Raw genomic sequence first — 24171 nt, 5'->3', positions numbered from 1 at the left:
CTCCCCAAAGGCTCGAAGATCACCGCATAGATCTTGTGCCAGGTAGTTCTCCACCTAACAAACCCGCATACCGAGTGAGTGCTGCACAACAAGAAGAAATTATGAAGCAGGTAAACGAGCTTTTAGAGAAAGGTTTGGTTCAGCCCAGTTCCTCACCTTACTGCTCTCCTGTGCTTCTTGTTCAAAAGAAGGACGGATCATTCCGTATGTGTGTGGACTATAGAGCTTTGAACAAGCTTACCATCAAGAACAGATTCCCAATTCCACGTATTGATGATATCTTGGATAAGCTTGATGGCTCAGCTTGCTTTAGCAGACTTGATTTGAAGAGTGGTTATCACCAGATCCGAGTGGTGCCACAAGATGTCCATAAGACTGCATTCAGGACAGCCTTCGGATTATATGAATTCTTGGTCATGCCTTTTGGTCTCACCAATGCTCCTGCTACTTTTAATCGTATGATGGATAGGATATTCCGACCCCATCGCAAGTTTACAGGAGTCTTCTTTGATGATATCTTGGTTTTCTCCAAGAATGAGCAAGAACACAGAACTCATTTGGTCACAGTGTTCGAAGAGTTGCGGAAGCATAAACTTTTCGTCAATGCCAAGAAAAGTGAGTTTTTCCTTTCAGAGATTCATTATCTGGGACATATTGTATCCAAAAATGGAGTTACAATGGATCCTGCAAAGATAGAGACTATTCGGAATTGGCCCGAATTGCAAAACGTACATCAAGTACGTAGTTTTCTGGGATTATGTTCGTATTACAGGCGTTTCATAAGGCATTTTGCTATGATTGCCACTCCTCTACATGATCTCACAAAGAAGAAAACTGTTTTCAAATGGACTTCAAAGGAACAGGATGCTTTCTTGCAGCTCAAGCATGCGATCATATGTGGTCCAGTATTGATTGTTCCTGACTTGCACAAGTCATTCGTGGTTGAATGTGATGCTTGTGGTGATTGCATAGGAGCTGTCCTAAATCAAGAAGGGCATGCAGTTGCATACGAGAGCCGTCGTTTGCATGATGCTGAGCTTCATATGGATATCTATGAGAAAGAGCTCTTGGCTGTAATTCACGCCTTAAAGATTTGGAAACACTATCTTCTTGGGGCTGAATTTGTAGTCAAGACAGATCATCAAAGCTTGAGATACTTTCTATCTCAAACCAAGCTTTCAGAGAAGCAGATGAGAATGGCAAACTTTCTTTCCATGTTTCATTTTCAGATTGTGCATACTCCAGGAAAGAACAATGTAGTGGCCGATGCACTATCTAGGAGGCCTTATGTTGCTGCAGTCTCAGTGGCCTCTCATGGAGATCTATCTGCTATGAGAGATTTGTATCATTTGGATGCTGATTTTTGCCATATATGGACTGATTTGATGGCTGGTCATTCACATGCCTCTTATGTTATCAACGAGGGTTATCTCATCAAGGATAATTGCCTATGCGTGGTGAAGGATTTGCGTCCAAAGGTTATGGACGAATGTCACGCTCCACCATATGCTGGTCATAGAGGTATTATGCCTACTACTCGCATGATTCAGAGGTATTTCTTTTGGCCAAGCATGCGTAAAGACATTGAGGCTTATGTGCGTGCATGTATTACTTGCCAAAAAGTGAAATTTGACAGGCAAAAGCCTCCAGGTTTGCTTCAGCCATTGCCTATTCCCTCGCAACCTTGGGAAAGTATCACGATGGATTTTATTATGGATTTGCCTAGATCCCAGCATGGGAATGATGCTATTTGGACTATTGTGGACAGGTTTAGCAAGCAAGCTCACTTCTTGCCCGTCAAGAAAACCATCAAAGCTGATCATATGGTAAAGCTTTTTCTTGCTAATATTTTTAAGCATCATGGTATGCCTAAATCCATTGTTGGGGATAGAGATCCCAGGACTACAAGCCTATTTTGGAGGGCTTTGTTTGATAATATGGGTACTAAGCTTGAGTTTTCATCAGCTTATCATCCCCAAACGGATGGCCAAAGTGAAGCTGCAAATTCAGCTGTGTTGGATTTATTGAAATGTTATGTGGCAGATCAAAAGAGTGCATGGGAGAAGTATCTTCCACTTGTTGAGTTTGCCTACAACAATACAATCCATGCTTCCACAGGAAAGGCTCCGTTTGAGATTATTTATGGCAGAGTGGTCTTGCCACCCATCCTTCGTACAAAGGATGAGATTTTTGCAGCTGATGAATATGTTCGTGTCATGTGCATCACAGATGCCATGGACATTTCTAGGACTAGATCCAGAAGAGGCAAGCAGATAAAGATTATGAACCAGTAGAACCAGAAGGTAGGAGCTTCAGGTGACTCATCTGAGGTGGACATGGAGCATAGCATGGATCAGAAGGCTGTCGGCTGCATGGAGGCTGACATCAGCATGACCAAAGGACTGTCGGCTGCAGGACAGAAGGTGCTGGCAGCAGGCGCATCCAGAAGACACAGTCGGCAGCATTAAATGGATTTTATGAATTAATAACTGGCCGACCAGCAGTCGGCCAGTTCCCCACATGCTCCAAGGCCTATATAAAGGCACCTTTGCTCCATGTTTGAGTCATTCACTCCCACTAGGGGTGTGAGTCACTTAAGAGGTCCCATAGGGGACAGATTTTAGGGTTTATTACCTTTTTATGAAGGCAGCCCATGGCTGCAAAGATATGTACCTTTTTGTACCATAGTATATACTGAAATTCCAGCACTTCTCACTCTCTCTCTCTACTCTCTCTCTACCTGCGTTTTTGCATCATGGTGCGTTTTTGCATCAGAAGGTCTTCAAGAGTGTTTAGGGCTGAAAGAAGACTACCCAGAGCTTCCGCACGTTACATTGGTATCAGAGCATCAGGCTCAGCAAAGCTAAACACTGATTCAGTCCCATATGATGGTGTACAGGTCCAAGGTACAGGAAAGTACACTGATTCAGTCCCATATGATGGTGTACAGGTCCAAGGTACAGGAAAGTACACGGATTCGAAGCCCAAGGCGGGAACACAGATCGGGAAGAACTCCCAGGAGGTGTGTTGGTGGTGTTCCACAGTGCCAGATGGGGATGGCAGTTCCGTGAGCCAGATAGGTTCTAAGGGAACGGTCCCAAGGGAGGTTGATCCTCCAAGGGTGATGTGAGAGTGCCAGGCTCAGTTCCAGACCAAGACCGTGTTCAGAGTCAGGGCAGGAATGGATTGTGGACTAGAGGAAGACCAGATGCATAGATCTTCATCAGAGACAGAGTGGTTTGGAGAACAGATCGGATTTTCAGAGAAAAAGGTTTGCCAGGGATGGATGATGACAGAGGGACTTCGGAACAGGATTGGGATGATGACAGTCATCCAAGAGCAGGTTGGATTCCCGTCATCAAGTTTAGCAGAGGGGGATGTCATGTGCATCACAGATGCCATGGACATTTCTAGGACTAGATCCAGAAGAGGCAAGCAGATAAAGATTATGAACCAGTAGAACCAGAAGGTAGGAGCTTCAGGTGACTCATCTGAGGTGGACATGGAGCATAGCATGGATCAGAAGGCTGTCGGCTGCATGGAGGCTGACATCAGCATGACCAAAGGACTGTCGGCTGCAGGACAGAAGGTGCTGGCAGCAGGCGCATCCAGAAGACACAGTCGGCAGCATTAAATGGATTTTATGAATTAATAACTGGCCGACCAGCAGTCGGCCAGTTCCCCACATGCTCCAAGGCCTATATAAAGGCACCTTTGCTCCATGTTTGAGTCATTCACTCCCACTAGGGGTGTGAATCACTTAGAGGTCCCATAGGGGACAGATTTTAGGGTTTATTACCTTTTTATGAAGGCAGCCCATGGCTGCAAAGATATGTACCTTTTTGTACCATAGTATATACTGAAATTCCAGCACTTCTCACTCTCTCTCTCTACTCTCTCTCTACCTGCGTTTTTGCATCATGGTGCGTTTTTGCATCAGAAGGTCTTCAAGAGTGTTTAGGGCTGAAAGAAGACTACCCAGAGCTTCCGCACGTTACAGTTCGTGACTTGGATGTTGCCTTTGGTCAGGTGCGGACAGCCATTGCAAGATCTCAGGATAAGCATAAAAAGGCTGCTGACAAGCATAGAAGGGACATGGAAGTCAAAGAAGGTGATTGGGTATTGCTGAAATTTGAGAAGGCTAGGCTTCGGAAGAGGCCAGGACGAGAAGGATCATATCCTAAGCTTTCTCCTCGCTATTATGGACCCTTCAAGGTGATTCAGAAGATCAATGAAGTGTCCTACAGGCTTGCTCTACCTAGTCATTGGAAGATTCACAATGCTTTTCATGTGAGTCTATTTCGGAAATATGTGGGGCCAGATCCTGATGAGCCTGTCACAGAAGATCCGCCAGAAATTGAAGAGCTTGAGGAGCCCGGGGGGATGTCACCAATTGGCCGACTATTTGGTCCATTCCTAGTTTTTGCGTCTCGTTCACTTGAGGCCAGGCCGGTGTCTCATGTGAAGAGGCCAGTATTTTGCTGACATGGACGGGAGCCAGACTGGTGCCACCCGTGTGTTAGCAGGATGGTGTCGTATGGACGGGAGCCAGACCAGTGCCACCCGTGTATGACCTGGACTGTGTTCGATCCATGGGACTGTCACGCCATGGAAGAGCCAGTATTCGTGCCGTGTTTTACCTATGGGACTGTCACACCTAGGGAAACTCGTGCCTGGAACTGTGTCTTACCTATGGGACTGTCACTCCATAGGAAGACCAGGTTTTTATGTTTTATGTCGTGCCAGTTCTGTGCCGACAGATATTTTGTACATGTTCCATGAACGGGAGATATGTCCATGTTACTATTTGCACATGCACACATATTTTGCATGTTTGAAACTGTTTTCGCATGACATGTATTCGTGTGTTTGCCTGCCTGACGTGTTACTTACTGAGCGGGGACGCCTGCCAGTGAGTCGTGAAGTCTGCCCTGTATTCTGACGAGTTTCAGTGCATGTGAACAAGTGGTAAGTATATGGTACATGTTGTTTTAAATTCTAACCCTTTGATTTATAAGGTTAGGGATTCACACTTATTTAAAAGTGGGCACCCCCTTTGGGCACCCACTTTGGGGCCAAGGTGGGGAGCCTCACTTTTAAGTGAGTGTGGGGGTGGGCATGGTCACCTACCCCCACTAATCCCCCACATGCAAGCGTGGACAACACTAAGGTTATCTCCACATTAAATTTTATTAAAAAGGTTTTCTCCTTCAAGCGTGAAATCCCATCGCATCTTCTTGGCGTTGCTTGATCACCCTTCGTAAGCTTCCTGGCGGCTGGAGTTGGCTGACTTCCTGCACAACGACTGCTCCTGTTTTTCCTCTGCTGTTTGCTGCGCCTGCCCCTCTACAGGCGGCTAAACACTGCTGCTGGTGGCTGCGTTGAAACCTGCAGAGGACTACTTATGCTGCTGCTGCCTGCGCCAAACTCTCTACAGGCGGTTGACTCTACTGCAGGCTGTACCTTCTTGCTGCAGGCTGTGTACCTCCTGTACCCTCTGCTACGACTGAATACTCCTGCTGGTGGCTGCGCCTGACTCTCTACAGGCGACTGTCCCTGCTGCTGGCTGCGCCTGATTCACTACAGGCGGCTGACTCTGTGCTGGCTGCGCATGATCTTCTACAGGCGCCTATCCCATCACCTCTCCTACTGGTGGGCTGCGCAGATTTGCAGCCAGGTGTAGCTAAACTACACACCCAGCAGGCGGCTGTTTATGGCTGCATACAACCAGGCGGCTGGGGTCTAATCGACTGCTCCTCCACGCCATCTCCTGCAGGCAATTCCAGGTGACACTGAAGTGCTGCAGCTGCTCTCACAGGTGACTCCCTCTGTGCAGCTGTACCACCTACAGCAGGCGACTCTCCCTCTGTACGGCTGTACCCTTCGTGGTGGTGCTTGTCTTGATGCTACTACTTGAGGCAACTCTTCCTTCGACAAGGGTGGCTTCATAGTCTACACAAACACCACTAGTTTTGGTTTTCTAATCAACCATCTACAAATTCGTCCCGCTCGGCCTACACCCGTTCGGTGCCGGGTTGTCCAAGCTATATGGGCGAACCTCGATCCAAAGGTGCTGAGATCGGGAGAGCCAGGCGTTAGTACGAGAGCGCCTGTCTGTGCGTGGTCTCGGAACACCAGTGTGGTGCTCTCCGCGGAGTCCAGTGAAAGCACAGGACCGTAGCGATTGGACCACACCAGTGGTCGATCTGCTTCGAGTTTTCTACATCGAAATCCGAGCCTACTTGTTTGGTACTGTTTTCATATGTACATGGACATTATCTGGTTCTCAGAACCCATGGAGCATTGTATTCATTAAATACTCCCAATAAATATATCATATATTGAGGGGGGGGTCGGCCCGTTCCGGCCCCAGTGCTGGTGTCCATCTTTCCATTTCTGTTCATTTAAATTCAAGTTGTTTTAAAGTTGTCCATTTCAAATTTGTGGTTTTAAAGTTGTGCTATTAAGCGTGTGGGTGTCCAGCGGAGTCTTTCCCACTTGACGGGATCGGTTTCACTGCCCCATTGCACTAGAGGATCCTGTAGCAGCCGTTGGATTAACAAATGCAGCTCGAGGAGGAAGAGGATCCAACAAATCCTCGTCTTCAGCTGCCATGGCTGCACCCTGTGAAGCCTTCAAATTTTGCTCGGCTATCACCTTATTTGCTATGTCGCGTGGCACAGATTTGCAAGCTGAAATGCCATTGCCACCGAGACCCGATACATGAGAGATGAGGCGAGTAACTGAACTTTTGAAGTCACCTCCACAATACCGGCATCTCCATTGGTTGCTCTTCTCATCATCTTGGAGTGTGTGAAGCTTCCAATAGGCATGTCGTTTCTTGCCCATGGCACACACACACACACAGAGAGAGAGAGAGAGAGAGAGAGAGAGAGAGAGAGATGTGTGTGTGTTATTTTGGAATTTGGATGTGTGTGTGTACAGTGTACACGCTTGTCACTATGTGTGTGTGTGTGACATGTTTGTGTGTGTGTGTGTGTGTGTGTGTGTGTGTGAGAGAGAGAGAGAGAGAGAGAGAGAGAGAGAGAGAGATTGCTTGCAGCCTTGCTGAGTGTGTGTGTGTGCGCCAGTAGTCTGCGCGCTGCTGGCTGCATGTGCGCGTTGTTTTTTTTTTCATTTTTCTTCCCGTTTTTTTTTTCTCTCTCCCGTTTGTTTTTCCGTTTTTTAATTGGGCCCGTTTTCTGCAGCCCGCCGAACCCGTTTTTTTTTTGTTTTTTTCTACTTTAAGTTTGGCCCTTTATTTGGGCCATGCCTTATAAATAATAAAGGCTAATGAGCCCAGCCCAGCCCCGCCCCAAAAAAATGACCACCGACGCTCAGCATTAAAGAGACGACGCCGACCTGCAACACGTGGAAAAAAAAAATAGCACACGCCCTTAACGTTCCGTACGTACAAAAACGTACGTACGTCTAGAACGCCTCACATCCAAGTGTACGCGTACCTGACCCAACCCTGATTGAAAGCTTCACGTAATATGTATGCCTAGCATGCATTCAACCAAAAAAACAATTATTGTCATTGCTGTTGGCCTTCTATTGTAGGATCAAATCAAGAAGCAGTACATGGCAGGCTGGAGCGATCCCTTCAGGAATCTTGCCTCTGCCTATCTGAAAAGGAGATTATCATCCACGACCCCACCAGCCAGCTCCTGATCCATCTAGATAATTGTCATGTGCACACATGGACATGGCAGATTTCCAGGCTAAATCCTGATTAGGCAACAGATAAAACAGCAGTAGCAGCCCAAGGAACAGGCCAGGACCCTGTCGGCCAGCACGAGAAGCAGTCGGCCAGATGGGAACACTCACATGTGTGAAGGCACCTCAGTATTGACTGGATATGCAGGTCATGGAGCAGGCCGACAGCCTGAAGGGCTGACCGACCAGCATGTTGTGGGCCTATATAAAGGCTGGTCCAGATTTAATCTTACTATCTCCCCCCTTTTTGGGGGAGGTCAAACCTCATAGATAGGGTCTTTATGTTGCCCTTTTGGAAGCCCAAAGGCAACAGATTTGTACAATTTTAGTACTATATCATATACTGAAAATACAGCTCTCTCTCTCTCTCTCTCTCTCTCTCTCTCTCTCTCTCTCTCCGTCTTTGTTGGTGTTTTGCATCAGGGTTCCTATTCAGTTACTTGGGGCTGAAGAAGACACACGGAGCTTTAGTGTGTGTGACAATAATAGACCTTTAAATAGGCTGGACCTTCCAAGCTCTAACTGACATGGTGTTATTGTTGCATGTGCGGAAGCCTTGCTATACTTGGTCCACATCCCTAAGCCTGATAAAGAACAAGATGCTGATTTGAACATGATAAGACAGAGGAGGGAGAAGAAGAGAGAGATTGGTGTCAAGGTTTTCTGTATTTTAATATGGTACAAAAAGGTTGCAAAAATGCTTGTACATGATGCAAGCCCTTGGTCAGCCCCCGAGGGGTGACCTCTAAACTCTACATAACTTCTATTGACTTCTAGACTTATGAACTGAATTATGAACTTGATGAAAATTACTTGATATGATTGCTGCTTATATATTAAGCCAGAGATGCTGGTCGGCCAGCTATAGTGCTGTCGGCCTACTTCTTGGACAAATAATATGCTGAAACTGATGATTAAATGCTGCACTTATCTGCATGCTTGTCCTCGCCTGATGAATTTCACACTGGCGCCTGGCCGCCTGCTGCCTAGGTGGCTGGCTAGCTGCCGACGGCTGTAAGACAACCTGGCTGGCTGCCAGCAGATCATCCAGACCCTCCAACTTGATGATGATGCTGAGGATTCAGCCCATAAACTGCATATAAATAGCATTGTTTCCCATCATTCATTCATCCCATAATCATCAGCCTTCAAGCGTTTCAGTCTTCAGCCACTTGGAGCTTCATCGCTTGAGCATACACAGCATACCTCAACAAATGCATCAGCCTATATTCAGCCAAGGAAGGTAGCGCTTGAGTGGGCAATCCCCAACCCCCTCGTTGAGCGGGTCTTCAAGCGTTTCAGTCTTCAGCCACTTGGAGCTTCATCGCTTGAGCATACACAGCATACCTCAACAAATGCATCAGCCTATATTCAGCCAAGGAAGGTAGCGCTTGAGTGGGCAATCCCCAACCCCCTCATTGAACGGGTCACTTTACTGTATGCTGATTATAGATAATTATTCGAGGTACATGTGGGTGTATTTCCTGAAGCATAAATAAGATGCCTTCCAATACTTTACCATGTGGGTTTGGTTAGTCACTAACCAAATGCGCGTCTCGATTGGGATTTCTCGAAGTGACAATGGTGGTGAGTTTATCTCCCATCATTTTACGAGTTCTTGCAAGAGCAGGACATTCAACGCCAACTCACCTCCACCAACTCCCCCTCACAAAATGAAGTGGTCAAGCACAAGAACCGTATTGTTATGGATATGGCACGCTCCATGCTATTTGCAACTGAGCTGCTTGAATGCCTTCGATCAGAATCGATCAACACTGCAGTGTACCTTCTCAATTGGTGCCCTGCTGTCGCTGTTCCTCATAGGATCCCGTTTGAAGCATTTTATGGCAAAAAACTGACTGTTTCCCATCGCCGTGTCTTTGAATGTCATGCTTACACACAACTTGAAACGCACTTAGATTTTCAAGTTATGCATATTACTAGAGCTGATGTTATTTTGGGTCGTGAATGGTTGTTTTATTTAGGACCATCTCTTTCTCATAGTTATCTAAATAATACTTTTGATTTTGAGGTCAATGATACACAAGTTCGTTTGCAAGGTGAGCGCGATGTGCCCCCATCTCCACTCATTTATTCCGCTGAAGTGGACCGCCTTGTACATGCTCATGAAATAAAAAATCTCTTTTTGTGTTACATATCTCCTTCAGTTTCGTCTCATGATGATGCTAGCGGTGGTGATTTAATTCCAGTTTGAGTATTGAATCTCTCAGTTCTGTCATATGTGAACATGTTAGTGCTATGCATGATAATGAACAAACTCAAATTTTTCCCAAGCTCACTCAACAAGTTTCTAATTCTTTGCAAAGTCTTTTGCTTGCATTTCGTGATGTGTTTCCAAGTGACTTGCCGTCTGTTTGCCCCCTGAGCGCAATGTCCAGCATGCCATTGAAGTGCTCAAGGATGCTAAACTAGTCTGCAAGCCTCCGTATCAGCTTAGCTCTAGTGAAGCCAGTGAGGTAGAGCGTCACCCATGGCTAGGCCTGCTACATGTGGGTTCGGTCACAGATTACATACACCTAGATGAATCCACGAACATTCCCAAATTCACCTTATAAGAAAGTTACATTTATAACCTTATGGTAGTCATCCATAAGACCAACTCCATCATGCATAGTATGGACTAGATACTACTACATCCCCACTAACGTCATCAAATTACAGCCTCGACATGCATCTTTGGGACAGTATGCTATTTCGTCCCACATTCTTCACGATATGTCTCCATTCACAACTCTCTAAGAATATCACTGGCTTCTTGGGACTAGGCGAGGTCCTCTTACTTGGAGACTTCAATGCTAGGACCAAGAGAGAAAATACAGATGTATGATTTTGAGAAGCCTATCACGTTGCAAGTGATAGACCAGGATGGCACAGGGATCTCACATGATGATGGAGACATCACTTTCTATGGGAGATGCCTCCTTCAGCTTGGCTCACGCCACAACCTTGCTATCTATAATGGGATGGCATTGTGGCCTACATAGGGCTTACTAGTTTTCCATAGCTCATCTTGGGCCCTATTCGGACACCACAATGTCAGGACATGGTAACCGTTGTGAGATAACAATCCAGTGTCGCATATATCCTATTTGGCAATGTGCCAAATCTAATCCAAGCTATCTCTAAACCATCTTCCCTCGTGTGAATACAGGGATGCTAAGCACCCGGGCTGCTCAACCCATGGCTATTCATCATAATAGGGGCCATACAAGGCTCAAGCATGAGCTAGCCGGTGCCTCCACAATACAATACGTCCCATACCACCAAAGCTTACCCCCCTCGATAAGACTATCTACGATCCACCATGTCCATGCAAGAGTCCTCTCTCAACCCATATAGCACCCCATGTGCAACTTTCTAGGCCTTGCTACGCCTAGCGATCTACCTCCCCAACCCCCCTTGCACTTCTTCATAATGCCTTACACTTAGAGTATGTAAGGATGGGATGCTGAAACCGATCCCGTCAAGTGGGAAAGACTCCGTTGGACACCCACACGCTTAATAGCACACCTTTAAAACCACAAATTTGAAATGGACAACTTAAAACAACTTGAAATTTAAATGAAATGAAATGGAAAGATGGACACCAGCACTGGGGCCGGAACGGGCCGACCCCCCCCCTCAATATATGATATATTTATTGGGAGTATTTAATAAATACAATGCTCCATGGGTTCCAAGAACCAGATAATGTCCATGTACATATGAAAACAGTACCAAACAAGTAGGCTCGAATTTCGATGTAGAAGCTCGAAGCAAAACGACCACTAGTGTGATCAATCGCTACGGTCCTATGCTTTCACTGGACTCCGCGGAGAGCGCCTCACTGGTGTTCCGAGACCACGCACAAACAGGCGCTCTCGTACTAACGCCTGGCTCTCCCGATCTCAGCACCTTTGGACCGAGGTTCGCCAATACAGCTTGGACAACCCGGCACCGAACGGGTGTGGCCGTAGAGGGATGAATCCCCTATCAGATTTAAATAGAAAATGCTTTACTCAAATCTGAAAATCACTTACTTGTAGATGGTTGATAGAAGACCAAAACTTGTGGTATGCTGAAGCCACCCTTGTGAGGGACACCGAGACACAGCAGCCTGTCGAGGAAGAAGAGGGGTAGCTGCCTGTGGAGTAGATGTAGCCACCTGAAGAAGGGAGATGCCGCCTGGCTACAACAAGTGCAGCCACCTTGTGGAAGGCACAGCCTCCTGTATGGAGAAGGGATCGCCTGCTTGGGAGGAGGAGTAGGCGCCTGCAGGAGAAGAGGAGTAGCCCACTGAAGTTGGTCACACAGTCGCCTGCAGAGAGAAGGCAGCGTAGCCTTGTTATGAGGGTGGAGCTGGTGCAGTCGTTTGCTGGAAGTGGGCACACATCCACCTGCAAGGGGCAGCGCAGCCTTGCTAGAGATGAAACACACACAGCCTGTAGAGTAGGCAGCCGTCAGCCTTATGGTGCAGTCGCCTGTATGGAGGATGGAGCGCAGCCTAAAGAGAAAGGCCGCCTGTTGCTGCTGATGGACACTGCTTGCTGGCTGTATGCAGAAACGCAGCCTACTGGTGGTGGCATGCGCAGCTTGAGAGAAGCAGAAGCGCAGCCTGAGAGAAGTAGAAGCGCTGGTCGTTTTCTCTTTTTTCTACGAAGGATGGTGGAGGAGCACGCCGATGGTGGATGATCCACGCTTGAGGAAGGATTCTTTTTTTAATAGAAATAAAAGTGAAGTTACAACTCAAGATTTCCACGCATGCATGTGGGGGGCTAGTGTGGGTAGGTGACCATGCCCACCCCCACACTCACTTAAAAGTGGGGCTCCCCACCTTGGCCCCTAAGTGGGTGCCCAAAGGGGGTGCCCACTTTTAAATAAACGTGAACACCTAACCTTATAAATTAAAGGGTTAGAATTTAAAACATTAAAACAACAAGTGCGACATACTTACCACCTGTTCACATACACTAAAACTCGTCAGAATACAGAGCAGACATCACGACTCACTGGCAGGCGTCCCCGCTCAGTAAGTAACACGTCAAGCAGGCAAACACACAAATACATGTCATGCGAAAACAATTTCAAACATGCAAAATATGTGTGCATGTGCAAAGTAACATGGACATATCTCCCGTTCATGGAACAAGTACAAAATATCTATCGGCACAAAACTGGCACGACATAAAACATAAAAACCTGGTCTTCCTATGGAGTGACAGTCCCATAGGTAAGACACAGTTCCAGGCACGAGTTTCCCTATGGTGTGAAAGTCCCATAGGTAAAACACGACACGAATACTGGCTCTTCCATGGCGTGACAGTCCCATGGATCGAACACAGTCCAGGTCATACACGGGTGGCACTGATCTGGCTCCCGTCCATACGACACCATCCTGCTAACACACGAGTGGCACCAGTCTGGCTCCCGTCCATGTCAGCAAAATACTGGCCTCTTCACATGAGACACCGGCCTGGCCTCAAGTGAACGAGACGCAAAAACTAGGAATGGACCAAATGGTCGGCCAATTGGTGACATCCCCCCGGGCTTCTAAAGAGTTGACCTCAACTGAAAAGCCTCAAGATATGCCTGCAACAATTGCGGATAATCTGCAAAATAATCCTCACTTACCCATTTGGTATCAATAGGCAAATAATTCTTAAACTTCACAAGGTATCTCCTGGAAAGCTTTCCTGCAGGTAGCTTTCTCTCCTTCTGAAAAACAATCTGTTCTGGCTGAAGGATCTCCTCAAGCTTTTCAATTTCTGGCGGATCTTCTGTGACAGGCTCATCAGGATCTGGCCCCACATATTTCCGAAATAGACTCACATGAAAAGCATAGTGAATCTTCCAATGACTAGGTAGAGCAAGCCTGTAGGACACTTCATTGATTTTCTGAATCACCTTGAAGGGTCCATAATAGCGAGGAGAAAGCTTAGGATATGAGCCTTCTCGTCCAGGCCTCTTCCGAAGCCTAGCCTTCTCAAATTTCAGCAATACCCAATCACCTTCTTTGACTTCCATGTCCCTTCTATGCTTGTCAGCAGCCATTTTATGCTTATCCTGAGATCTTGCAATGGCTGTCCGCACCTGACCAAAGGCAACATCCAAGTCACGAACATATTCATCAGCTGCAAAAATCTCATCCTTGGTACGAAGGATGGGTAGCAAGACCACTCTGCCATAAATAATCTCAAACGGAGCCTTTCCTGTGGAAGCATGGATCGTATTGTTGTAGGCAAACTCAACAAGTGGAAGATACTTCTCCCATGCACTCTTTTGATCTGCCACATAACACTTCAACAAATCCAACACGGCTGAATTCGCAGCTTCACTTTGGCCATCCGTTTGGGGATGATAAGCTGATGAAAACTCAAGCTTAGTACCCATATTATAAAATAAAGCCCTCCAAAATAGGCTTGTAGTCCTGGGATCTCTATCCCCAACAATGGATTTAGGCATACCATGATGCTTGAAAATATTAGCAAGAAAAAGCTTTACCATATGATCAGCTTTAATGGTTTTCTTGACGGGCAAGAAGTGAGCTTGCTTGCTAAACCTGTCCACAATAGTCCAAATAGCATCATTCCCATGCTGGGATCTAGGCAAATCCATAATAAAATCCATCGTGATACTTTCCCAAGGTTGCGAGGGAATAGGCAATGGCTGAAGCAAACCTGGAGGCTTTTGCCTATCAAATTTCACCTTTTGGCAAGTAATACATGCACGCACATAAGCCTCAATGTCTTTACGCATGCTTGGCCAAAAGAAATACCTCTCAATCATGCGAGTAGTAGGCATAATACCTCTATGACCAGCATATGGTGGAGCGTGACATTCGTCCATAACCTTTGGACGCAAATCCTTCACCACACATAGGCAATTATCCTTCATGAGATAACCCTCATTAATAACATAAGAGGCATGTGAACGACCAGCCATCAAATCAGTCCATATATGGCAAAAATCAGCATCCAAATGATACAAATCTCTCATAGTAGATAGATCTCCATGAGAGGCCACTGAGACTGCAGCAACATAAGGCCTCCTAGATAGTGCATCGGCCACCACATTTTTCTTTCCTGGAGTATGCACAATCTAAAAATGAAACATGGAAAGAAAGTTTGCCATTCTCATCTGCTTCTCTGAAAGCTTAGTTTGAGATAGAAAGTATCTCAAGCTTTGATGATCTGTCTTGACTACAAATTCAGCCCCAAGAAGGTAGTGTTTCCAAATCTTTAAGGCGTGAATTACAGCCAAGAGCTCTTTCTCATAGATATCCATATGAAGCTCAGCATCATGCAAACGACGGCTCTCGTATGCAACTGCATGCCCTTCTTGATTTAGGACAGCTCCTATGCAATCACCACAAGCATCACATTCAACCACGAATGACTTGTGCAAGTCAGGAACAATCAATACTGGACCACATATGATCGCATGCTTGAGCTGCAAGAAAGCATCCTGTTCCTTTGAAGTCCATTTGAAAGCAGTTTTCTTCTTCGTGAGATCATGTAGAGGAGTGGCAATCATAGCAAAATGCCTTATGAAACGCCTGTAGTACGAACATAATCCCAGAAAACTACGTACTTGATGTACGTTTTGCAATTCGGGCCAATTCCGAATGGTCTCTATCTTTGCAGGATCCATTGTAACTCCATCCTTGGATACAATATGTCCCAGATAATGAATCTCTGAAAGGAAAAACTCACTTTTCTTGGCATTGACGAAAAGTTTATGCTTCCGCAACTCTTCGAACACTGTGACCAAATGAGTTCTGTGTTCCTGCTCATTCTTGGAGAAAACCAAGATATCATCAAAGAAGACTCCTGTAAACTTGCGATGGGGTCGGAATATCCTATCCATCATACGATTAAAAGTAGCAGGAGCATTGGTGAGACCAAAAGGCATTACCAAGAATTCATATAATCCTAAGGCTGTCCTGAATGCAGTCTTATGGACATCTTGTGGCACCACGCGTATCTGGTGATAACCACTCTTCAAATCAAGTCTGCTAAAGCAAGCCGAGCCATCAAGCTTATCCAAGATATCATCAATGCGTGGAATTGGAAATCTGTTCTTGATGGTAAGCTTGTTCAAAGCTCTATAGTCCACACACATACGGAATGATCCGTCCTTCTTTTGAACAAGAAGCACAGGAGAGCAGTAAGGTGAGGAACTGGGCTGAACCAAACCTTTCTCTAAAAGCTCGCTTACCTGCTTCATAATTTCTTCTTGTTGTGCAGCACTCACTCGGTATGCGGGTTTGTTAGGTGGAGAACTACCTGGCACAAGATCTATGCGGTGATCTTCGAGCCTTTGGGGAGGTAATTCACCTGGCAATGAGTCAGCAAAACAGTTGTTGAATGCATTAAGAAAATTCAGCCTATCATTAGACATAGCATCCACATTTTGATGATTTGGCACAAGACTATCACGCACAAAAACCAAGTACGCTGAAAGACTCTTTTTCATTGCTTTATTAATTTGGATGTGTGATACAACTAGGATGGAATCCCCTTCTTTGCCAGCATCAATAAAATGCATGCGGCCTTTATGCATAAAAGAAATCATATTGGACTTGTAGTCTTTGCGGGGCTCAAGCCTATGGTGCCACGGCTTGCCCAACAATACATCACATCCATTCAGTGGAGCAACTAGGAAATGCTCATTATCAAGATAGCCCTGTATATGGATACGCAACTTCCCTATCAAAGGGGTAACCTGCACCTCTTTACCAATAAATGCAGCTTCGGCTTCAATCTGAGGTCCCATGTTTTCAACCTCAATACCCAATGCAGCTGCCATTTGCATAGAGATGAAATTGTCAGTTGCACAGTCATCAAACATGAAGAGTGCGGGCTGATCCTTGATTTGCCCCCAAGCCTTACAAACCATACGCTCTTTTGCATCATGACCTGTATTACCTTGCACATCAAGAACTGCATGAACATTTGCTTTGGTGTGCTTGTCCTCGTGCTTTAGTTTGCAATCTGGGCATTGTCGGAACATGTGGTCTTTGCTACCACAAGAAAAGCATTTTCCATCCTTGGCATATTGCTCTCTTTGCTCCGGGGTTAATCCAAATTTGTTCTTTCTTGGGCCCTGTTCTTTTGATGTGTTATTTTCAGCTTTACCACCCTTGTAGGGCTCCCGGAAGTTCTTTTTAGGTGGCTGTCCACCCTTTTGCTGATTTGGGACAGCCTTGTCCTTCCCCTTGGAACCTCCTTGATCCTGCTTGATTTTGAGCACCAATTGCTCCGTAGCAAGGGCAGAAGCTGTGAGTTGTTGCAACGTATGTTTCGGGTGCAATTCAATACCCGATCTATATGCTGGTTGCAGTCCAGAACGAAACTTCCTCTTTCTTTCATTCTCTGTGATTTGCATGAAGGGAGTCACTTCCAGCAACACTTTCCAAAATTTGTTAACATACTGTTGCACACTCTCATTATCTTTTTGTTCCAGCCTGTCCCACTTTTGAGTGAGAGTTTGCTCCGCATTGGGTGGCAAGAACTGAGCATAAAATCTATCTTTGAATTCCTTCCAAGTAGAGATGGGATCCTTGGTGATCTTTTCAGTGATCCACCAATGGGCAGCAGTCCCTTTTAAAAACATGCTAGCATGGCGCACCTTTGACTTTTCTGTGAAGTCTTCATCGCTAAAGGCAATGTCGAACTGTGCCACAAATGCTAACACCTTAGAGGCATCATGTTCACCATGAAAGACATCAAATTTGACAGATTTATCACCTGCTTTGAATTCCTTGAGTTTCCTGGCATGAGGCTCATGGTCTTCTCTTTTTCTTTTCCCCTTATCCAACGGGGTAGCCCTATCTGCATGGGCTCCATGGGCCGTCATAGAAGCTTCATGGGGCACGGTGGCATGTGCTCCACGAACTCGAAACTCAGATGCATGTGACTTACCTGCATATGGCATGGTCTCTCCATGAGACAACTCAGAAGGCAAAATTTTTCTGGAAGTAGACCTGTCACCATGAGATACATATCTTGCATGCATGTGACTTTCGTGCCCTCCATGAGCACTGGCATACATATATTTGTCAGGCTTAGTGCCTTGGGGAGAGGATGCATGTCGAGAAGTGACAGTCACCTCTTCCTTTTGCATAAAAGATTTCAGCCTCTGGGATGTGGGATCTCCATGCTTCAAACGAGGTGGATTTCTGAATTTCAGCTCTCCGTCATCCCCCTCTTTGATATCACCTTTGCGAAGGAGATAGGCAAGTGCCAACTCCCTTGGTTTCTTGCCCACTTCACGAGCCATTGATTCAAAAGTTACATCAACCATAGCATCAGCCTTCCTGGCTTCAATAGCACTTTGCAAATGTGGATCTTCATGCAAAAACTTTAATTCTTGCTCTTGAGCTTGCAAAAGTTTTCTCATATGTTCCATTTCAGCCCTCATAGCATCAGGCTCTTGTTCAAGCATAACTGTCTTTCCTGGAGACAGTTGACCCTTGGATTCACTATCAAGAACCCTTTCAAGGGGCTTGTGTCTACCTCGCAGGGCATCAAACCCACGAGAGGCACTAGAGGGACCCCTCGAATTAGGCACTTCCAAAGGGTTGCCTTGGCTGTCCATTGTGTTCAAAGTTTGCTAAAAGCGGGATGTCCAGTACACAGGTTCGTTTCCCCACTAGGAAGAGAGAAACAACCGTGCTCTGATACCAATGAAACCGATCCCGTCAAGTGGGAAAGACTCCATTGGACACCCACACGCTTAATAGCACAACTTTAAAACCACAAATTTGAAATGGACAACTTAAAACAACTTGAAATTTAAATGAAATGAAATGGAAAGATGGACACCAGCACTGGGGCCGGAACGGGCCGACCCCCCCTCAATATATGATATATTTATTGGGAGTATTTAATAAATACAATGCTCCATGGGTTCCAAGAACCAGATAATGTCCATGTACATATGAAAACAGTACCAAACAAGTAGGCTCGAATTTCGATGTAGAAGCTCGAAGCAGAACGACCACTAGTGTGATCAATCGCTACGGTCCTGTGCTTTCACTGGACTCCGCGGAGAGCGCCTCACTGGTGTTCCGAGACCACGCACAAACAGGCGCTCTCGTACTAACGCCTGGCTCTCCCGATCTCAGCACCTTTGGACCGAGGTTCGCCAATACAGCTTGGACAACCCGGCACCGAACGGGTGTGGCCGTAGAGGGATGAATCCCTTATCAGATTTAAACAGAAAATGCTTTACTCAAATCTGAAAATCACTTACTTGTAGATGGTTGATAGAAGACCAAAACTTGTGGTATGCTGAAGCCACCCTTGTGAGGGACACCGAGACACAGCAGCCTGTCGAGGAAGAAGAGGGGTAGCTGCCTGTGGAGTAGATGTAGCCACCTGAAGAAGGGAGATGCCGCCTGGCTACAACAAGTGCAGCCACCTTGTGGAAGGCACAGCCTCCTGTATGGAGAAGGGATCGCCTACTTGGGAGGAGGAGTAGGCGCCTGCAGGAGAAGAGGAGTAGCCCACTGAAGTTGGTCACACAGTCGCCTGCAGAGAGAAGGCAGCGTAGCCTTGTTATGAGGGTGGAGCTGGTGCAGTCGTTTGCTGGAAGTGGGCACACATCCACCTGCAAGGGGCAGCGCAGCCTTGCTAGAGATGAAACACACACAGCCTGTAGAGTAGACAGCCGTCAGCCTTATGGTGCAGTCGCCTGTATGGAGGATGGAGCGCAGCCTAAAGAGAAAGGCCGCCTATTGCTGCTGATGGACACTGCCTGTTGGCTGTATGCAGAAACGCAGCCTACTGGTGGTGGCATGCGCAGCTTGAGAGAAGCAGAAGCGCAGCCTGAGAGAAGTAGAAGCGCTGGTCGTTTTCTCTTTTTTCTACGAAGGATGGTGGAGGAGCACGCCGATGGTGGATGATCCACGCTTGAGGGTGGAGCTGGTGCAGTCGTTTGCTGGAAGTGGGCACACAACCACCTGCAAGGGGTGGCGCAGCCTTGCTAGAGATGAAACACAGACAGCCTGTAGAGTAGGCAGCCGTCAGCCTTATGGTGCAGTCGCCTGTATGGAGGATGGAGCGCAGCCTAAAGAGAAAGGCCGCCTATTGCTGCTGATGGACACTGCCTGTTGGCTGTATGCAGAAACGCAGCCTACTGGTGGTGGCATGCGCAGCTTGAGAGAAGCAGAAGCGCAGCCTGAGAGAAGTAGAAGCGCTGGTCGTTTTCTCTTTTTTCTACGAAGGATGGTGGAGGAGCACGCCGATGGTGGATGATCCACGCTTGAGGAAGGAGTCTTTTTTTAATAGAAATAAAAGTGAAGTTACAACTCAAGATTTCCACGCATGCATGTGGGGGGCTAGTGTGGGTAGGTGACCATGCCCACCCCCACACTCACTTAAAAGTGGGGCTCCCCACCTTGGCCCCTAAGTGGGTGCCCAAAGGGGGTGCCCACTTTTAAATAAATGTGAACACCTAACCTTATAAATTAAAGGGTTAGAATTTAAAACATTAAAACAACAAGTGCGACATACTTACCACCTGTTCACATGCACTAAAACTCGTCAGAATACAGAGCAGACTTCACGACTCACTGGCAGGCGTCCCCGCTCAGTAAGTAACACGTCAAGCAGGCAAACACACAAATACATGTCATGCGAAAACAGTTTCAAACATGCAAAATATGTGTGCATGTGCAAAGTAACATGGACATATCTCCCGTTCATGGAACAAGTACAAAATATCTGTCAGCACAAAACTGGCACGACATAAAACATAAAAACCTGGTCTTCCTATGGAGTGACAGTCCCATAGGTAAGACACAGTTCCAGGCACAAGTTTCCCTATGGTGTGACAGTCCCATAGATAAAACACGGCACGAATACTGGCTCTTCCATGGCGTGACAGTCCCATGGATCGAACACAGTCCAGGTCATACACGGGTGGCACTGATCTGGCTCCCGTCCATACGTCACCATCCTGCTAACACACGGGTGGCACCAGTCTGGCTCCCGTCCATGTCAGCAAAATACTGGCCTCTTCACATGAGACACCGGCCTGGCCTCAAGTGAACGAGACGCAAAAACTAGGAATGGACCAAATGGTCGGCCAATTGGTGACAGATGCCAAGTTCTTCATCTAGACTTTCCGAGCTAGATGACTTATAACCTGTTATGCCAATTCCTTCAACCTTCCTTGTGCCTTTGTCAACAACACTTCCACTTGTGCTTACACTACCATGTCTCAACCTTCCTAACCATGTCACTTCAACTAGATGTTTCACCTGGCCCAGACAATGAAGTAGAACTCTCTTTTGTGGTAAGTTCACATGCACATATACATCTATGTCATTAACCAGAACATCATCTTTGTTTTTGTGCCAACTTGCCAACTCATTAAACACCACATCTCTAGAAATGAGCATGTGTTTAGTTCTTGTAATCTTGTTCCTCTTTGTTGTTGCTGCTTGCATCAAGGATTTGCTGTAGTCAACCACCACAAGCTTCCAAAGCTTTAAGCCTTCATACTTTAAAATCTTACACAACGCTTGTCACCTCTCACAAGTAATTAATGAAAACAAAGAAGCATCCAACCTAAAAAAAATTTGAAAGAAGAAGATAATCTCTACGTTTATGTCTTCAAACCCCCCCCCCCCAAAAAAAAACACACGCACACACACACACATTTACAAAAGCAAGCCTTTATGTTAGGCTCCCCATACTTCGAAAGTAGAGCCCTACGCTATCAATAGGTATCTTCCTATACACAACTTTCTCTAGAAGGTCTTAGAATGCCTTGAACCACACTCCACGCAGCTTATCTTTATCTACTTACATCGATAAGCCTTAGTCTTTACAAATGCAAAACAACTACTCCTTAGTCTTTAACAATGCAAAACGACTACTCCGCAAGGCGGGTTACATGCTTTGCTAATCAACTAATTACTAATTTAAAAGCGAACAAAAAAATAACACTCCAAAAGAGAAGTTTTTCAAGGTGCAAAACTTTTCCCAAAAGTTTTCCAAAAGTTTGAATCGGTGAAACCGGTTGAACTATTCAATTCAAAATAGTCTAGAGCATAGAGTTGGTTGCAACACCAACAAGACACATGCAACATACCTTAGTCTTTGAGTTCACACCACCAAAATATGAGGTGGTTGCATGACATTAAATTCCATACATGTTAGAAATTCATAATCACAATGTAACAAGCATTTGGAGAAGTTGTTGCAAAGTACTTAGGAATCTCTAGGACATAGTAGCAATGAAACGTGTTTCATACAATTTGTATGAAATGAAACGTTCAATAAATGTTTCATATGTTTGAAAATGTGGTTTTATAGAGCTCTTTTTTTTTGCTTTGTTTTTTGGGCTCAAAGTCTTAAAGACTTATGTTTTCTTTATCAGAGTTTTCTTAAACATATATTGAGCTTTTCCAATGGGTGATAGCAAGTGGTAAAGGTGTTTGTTTAGGACCAAGAGGTCCTAGGTTCAAAACCCCACAAGGTGCTTCCTCGCACCTACGCGTGAGTAAAAAAAGCGCAAAAAAAGTGCCTACAAGCAGGCACCTACTAGTGGTAAATCTTATGACCATTCTGTTTGACATCATTTACTTGAGAAGATGGTCCAACAATGCAAGTTGACCAAACTCTACATTTTGTTTTCTACTCTTTGTAGCCCTAGTAATATTATTGATTAAATTATACCCCTTGGTGGTGTGTGTCTCTAGATCCTTGGCTAATGAGCTATACTAAAACAAACGAGAAAGGTGGAGTAACATCAAACTTACCATATTCTTGCTTTGACATAAAAGCTTGCATATTATTTATCACACTTTCATTTCAACCTTTGCAGAAGTCAACTTTCATGGCACAAACCAAAAGGCTTGTTATTAAGTCCCCTGAGCTAGTTAGTCTACACTTGTGAGCTTAAACAACGCTGTGACTCATTAGATATGGGTGTCATTTGCATCCAAATCTGTACCAGCCCCTTACACATGGAAAATAAAGAAACTAAAACAACCAGCCCTATTTTAGAGTTTTGACCCAAGTTTTTGTTTTCTGGCCCAAAAAAAAAAAAGCTCACCATGCTGTAGGAAGGCTGCTCCAAAATGAAGACGAGAAGATAAATTCAGATTTTGGAGCTTTCTGTAGCAGAGCTGTCCTCAGCTGCAAACGACCAATGCCACCATCTGCATATTCTTTTTCCACATTCCAAGCTGATGGCGATCTGTATTTCAGGAAACTCTCGTCTAAAGGAGGTGGGGGTGGTGAAGGTGGAGGCGGCGAGGGGGGAGGTGGAGGCGGGGAGGGAGGAGGTGGGGAGGGTGGGGGTGGGGGTGGGGGTGGAGATGGAGGAGGTGGTGGCGGCGAAGTAGATGACGATGAATTGTTGTAAGTGACAACCATGTAGATGCCATAGCCAATCATTGCAAGCCCAACTAGGGCGAACAGAAAGTTGATCACCTTCAGCAAAAACTGGATGAAACCTCTGCAAGTCATCTTGTTGAGGCTGCCCTGCTTCTCAATACCCTAATCAGCTTGTGTAGGGAATGCCTGACATAGAGGGAACAGTGACAATGTGACTAGAACAATCTAAAACAATGCAATGTAAATCATTATCCAGTTAATCAAAGGTTTCAAGAGGTAGCTTTGTCATATTGAACCTTTATGCTGTTAGGTGCCAAAAAACAGGCAATGATCTCTGCACAGGCCATGCTTTCTAAATGCAGAATGCTACATACAATGCAGCTTTGTGCACTCTAACATGATGATTGATTAGGATTGACAAGATGCTGAAAGATTAGGGTTTCCAAGATGTTAAACAAGGGTCAGATGATGAAAATACCTGTTAAGAAAAGAAGAACCCGAAGAAAAAGCAGAAACTCTGCGCGATGGCCCTTAGTCCGATCTTCTTCTGCGATTTCAAAGATAAGGTTAGGGTTACGGTTTAAGAGCAAGACCGCACTCCGGATAGGGTTTCAGAAAAAAACCATGATTAGAGTTTCTCAGAAGAAACCCTCGTGCACACGCTTGATGCAGATAAATTGGGTATGGACGATCGTTGCTTTCTCCGCAACACCAGATAATGGCGATCCAGATGCTGTGTGCAGCAAGCAGAAAACAAGAACAACTAAAAATAATAGACAGCACGTGTGGCACATCCTCGCTGCCACGTGGCTTTGTTTTTTTAATGAGCCGCCCTCGGGCTAATGGAGAGTTTCACACTCGGTCCTCACGAAGGCCCAAGCATGTCCAAGTGTGACAGGGAGCATACATAGAGAGAGATGCACAAGTGTGGCAAGGAGCATACGTAGAGAGAGATGCACATGAGGCGCCTGTGCCATAAAACCCTCTTAATTCTACAACCCTTGCATGTGGATGGCACCACTCTGCTTGCATCGATGGGTGCAATTGCCCTGTGCTGTGCAAGAATGCCATAAAACCCTCTCAATTCTACAACCCTTGC

General features: G+C 45.8%; 1 protein-coding gene across 1 annotated transcript in view; it reads right to left on the bottom strand.

Moving 5' to 3' along the window:
• LOC147609974 (tobamovirus multiplication protein 2A-like) overlaps positions 1-23830 on the bottom strand; it is a 42011-nt gene extending 18181 nt beyond the window's left edge. The window contains exons 1-3 of the mRNA XM_086786928.1: positions 23696-23830; positions 23551-23619; positions 22789-23258 (exon numbers count right to left, since the gene is read on the bottom strand). Coding sequence (XP_086643054.1) covers positions 22789-23204 — 416 coding nt within the window. The 5' untranslated portion in view covers positions 23205-23258; positions 23551-23619; positions 23696-23830. The remainder of the gene's footprint in view (positions 1-22788; positions 23259-23550; positions 23620-23695) is intronic.
• Positions 23831-24171: the final 341 nt, after the last annotated feature.

The sequence above is a fragment of the Cibotium barometz genome, chromosome 50, assembly GCF_041138505.1.
Source record: "Cibotium barometz isolate CiBa-2024 chromosome 50, ASM4113850v1, whole genome shotgun sequence".
In the NCBI taxonomy this organism is placed as follows: Eukaryota; Viridiplantae; Streptophyta; class Polypodiopsida; order Cyatheales; family Cibotiaceae; genus Cibotium; species Cibotium barometz.
This window is presented reverse-complemented; position numbering and strand designations above follow the sequence as displayed.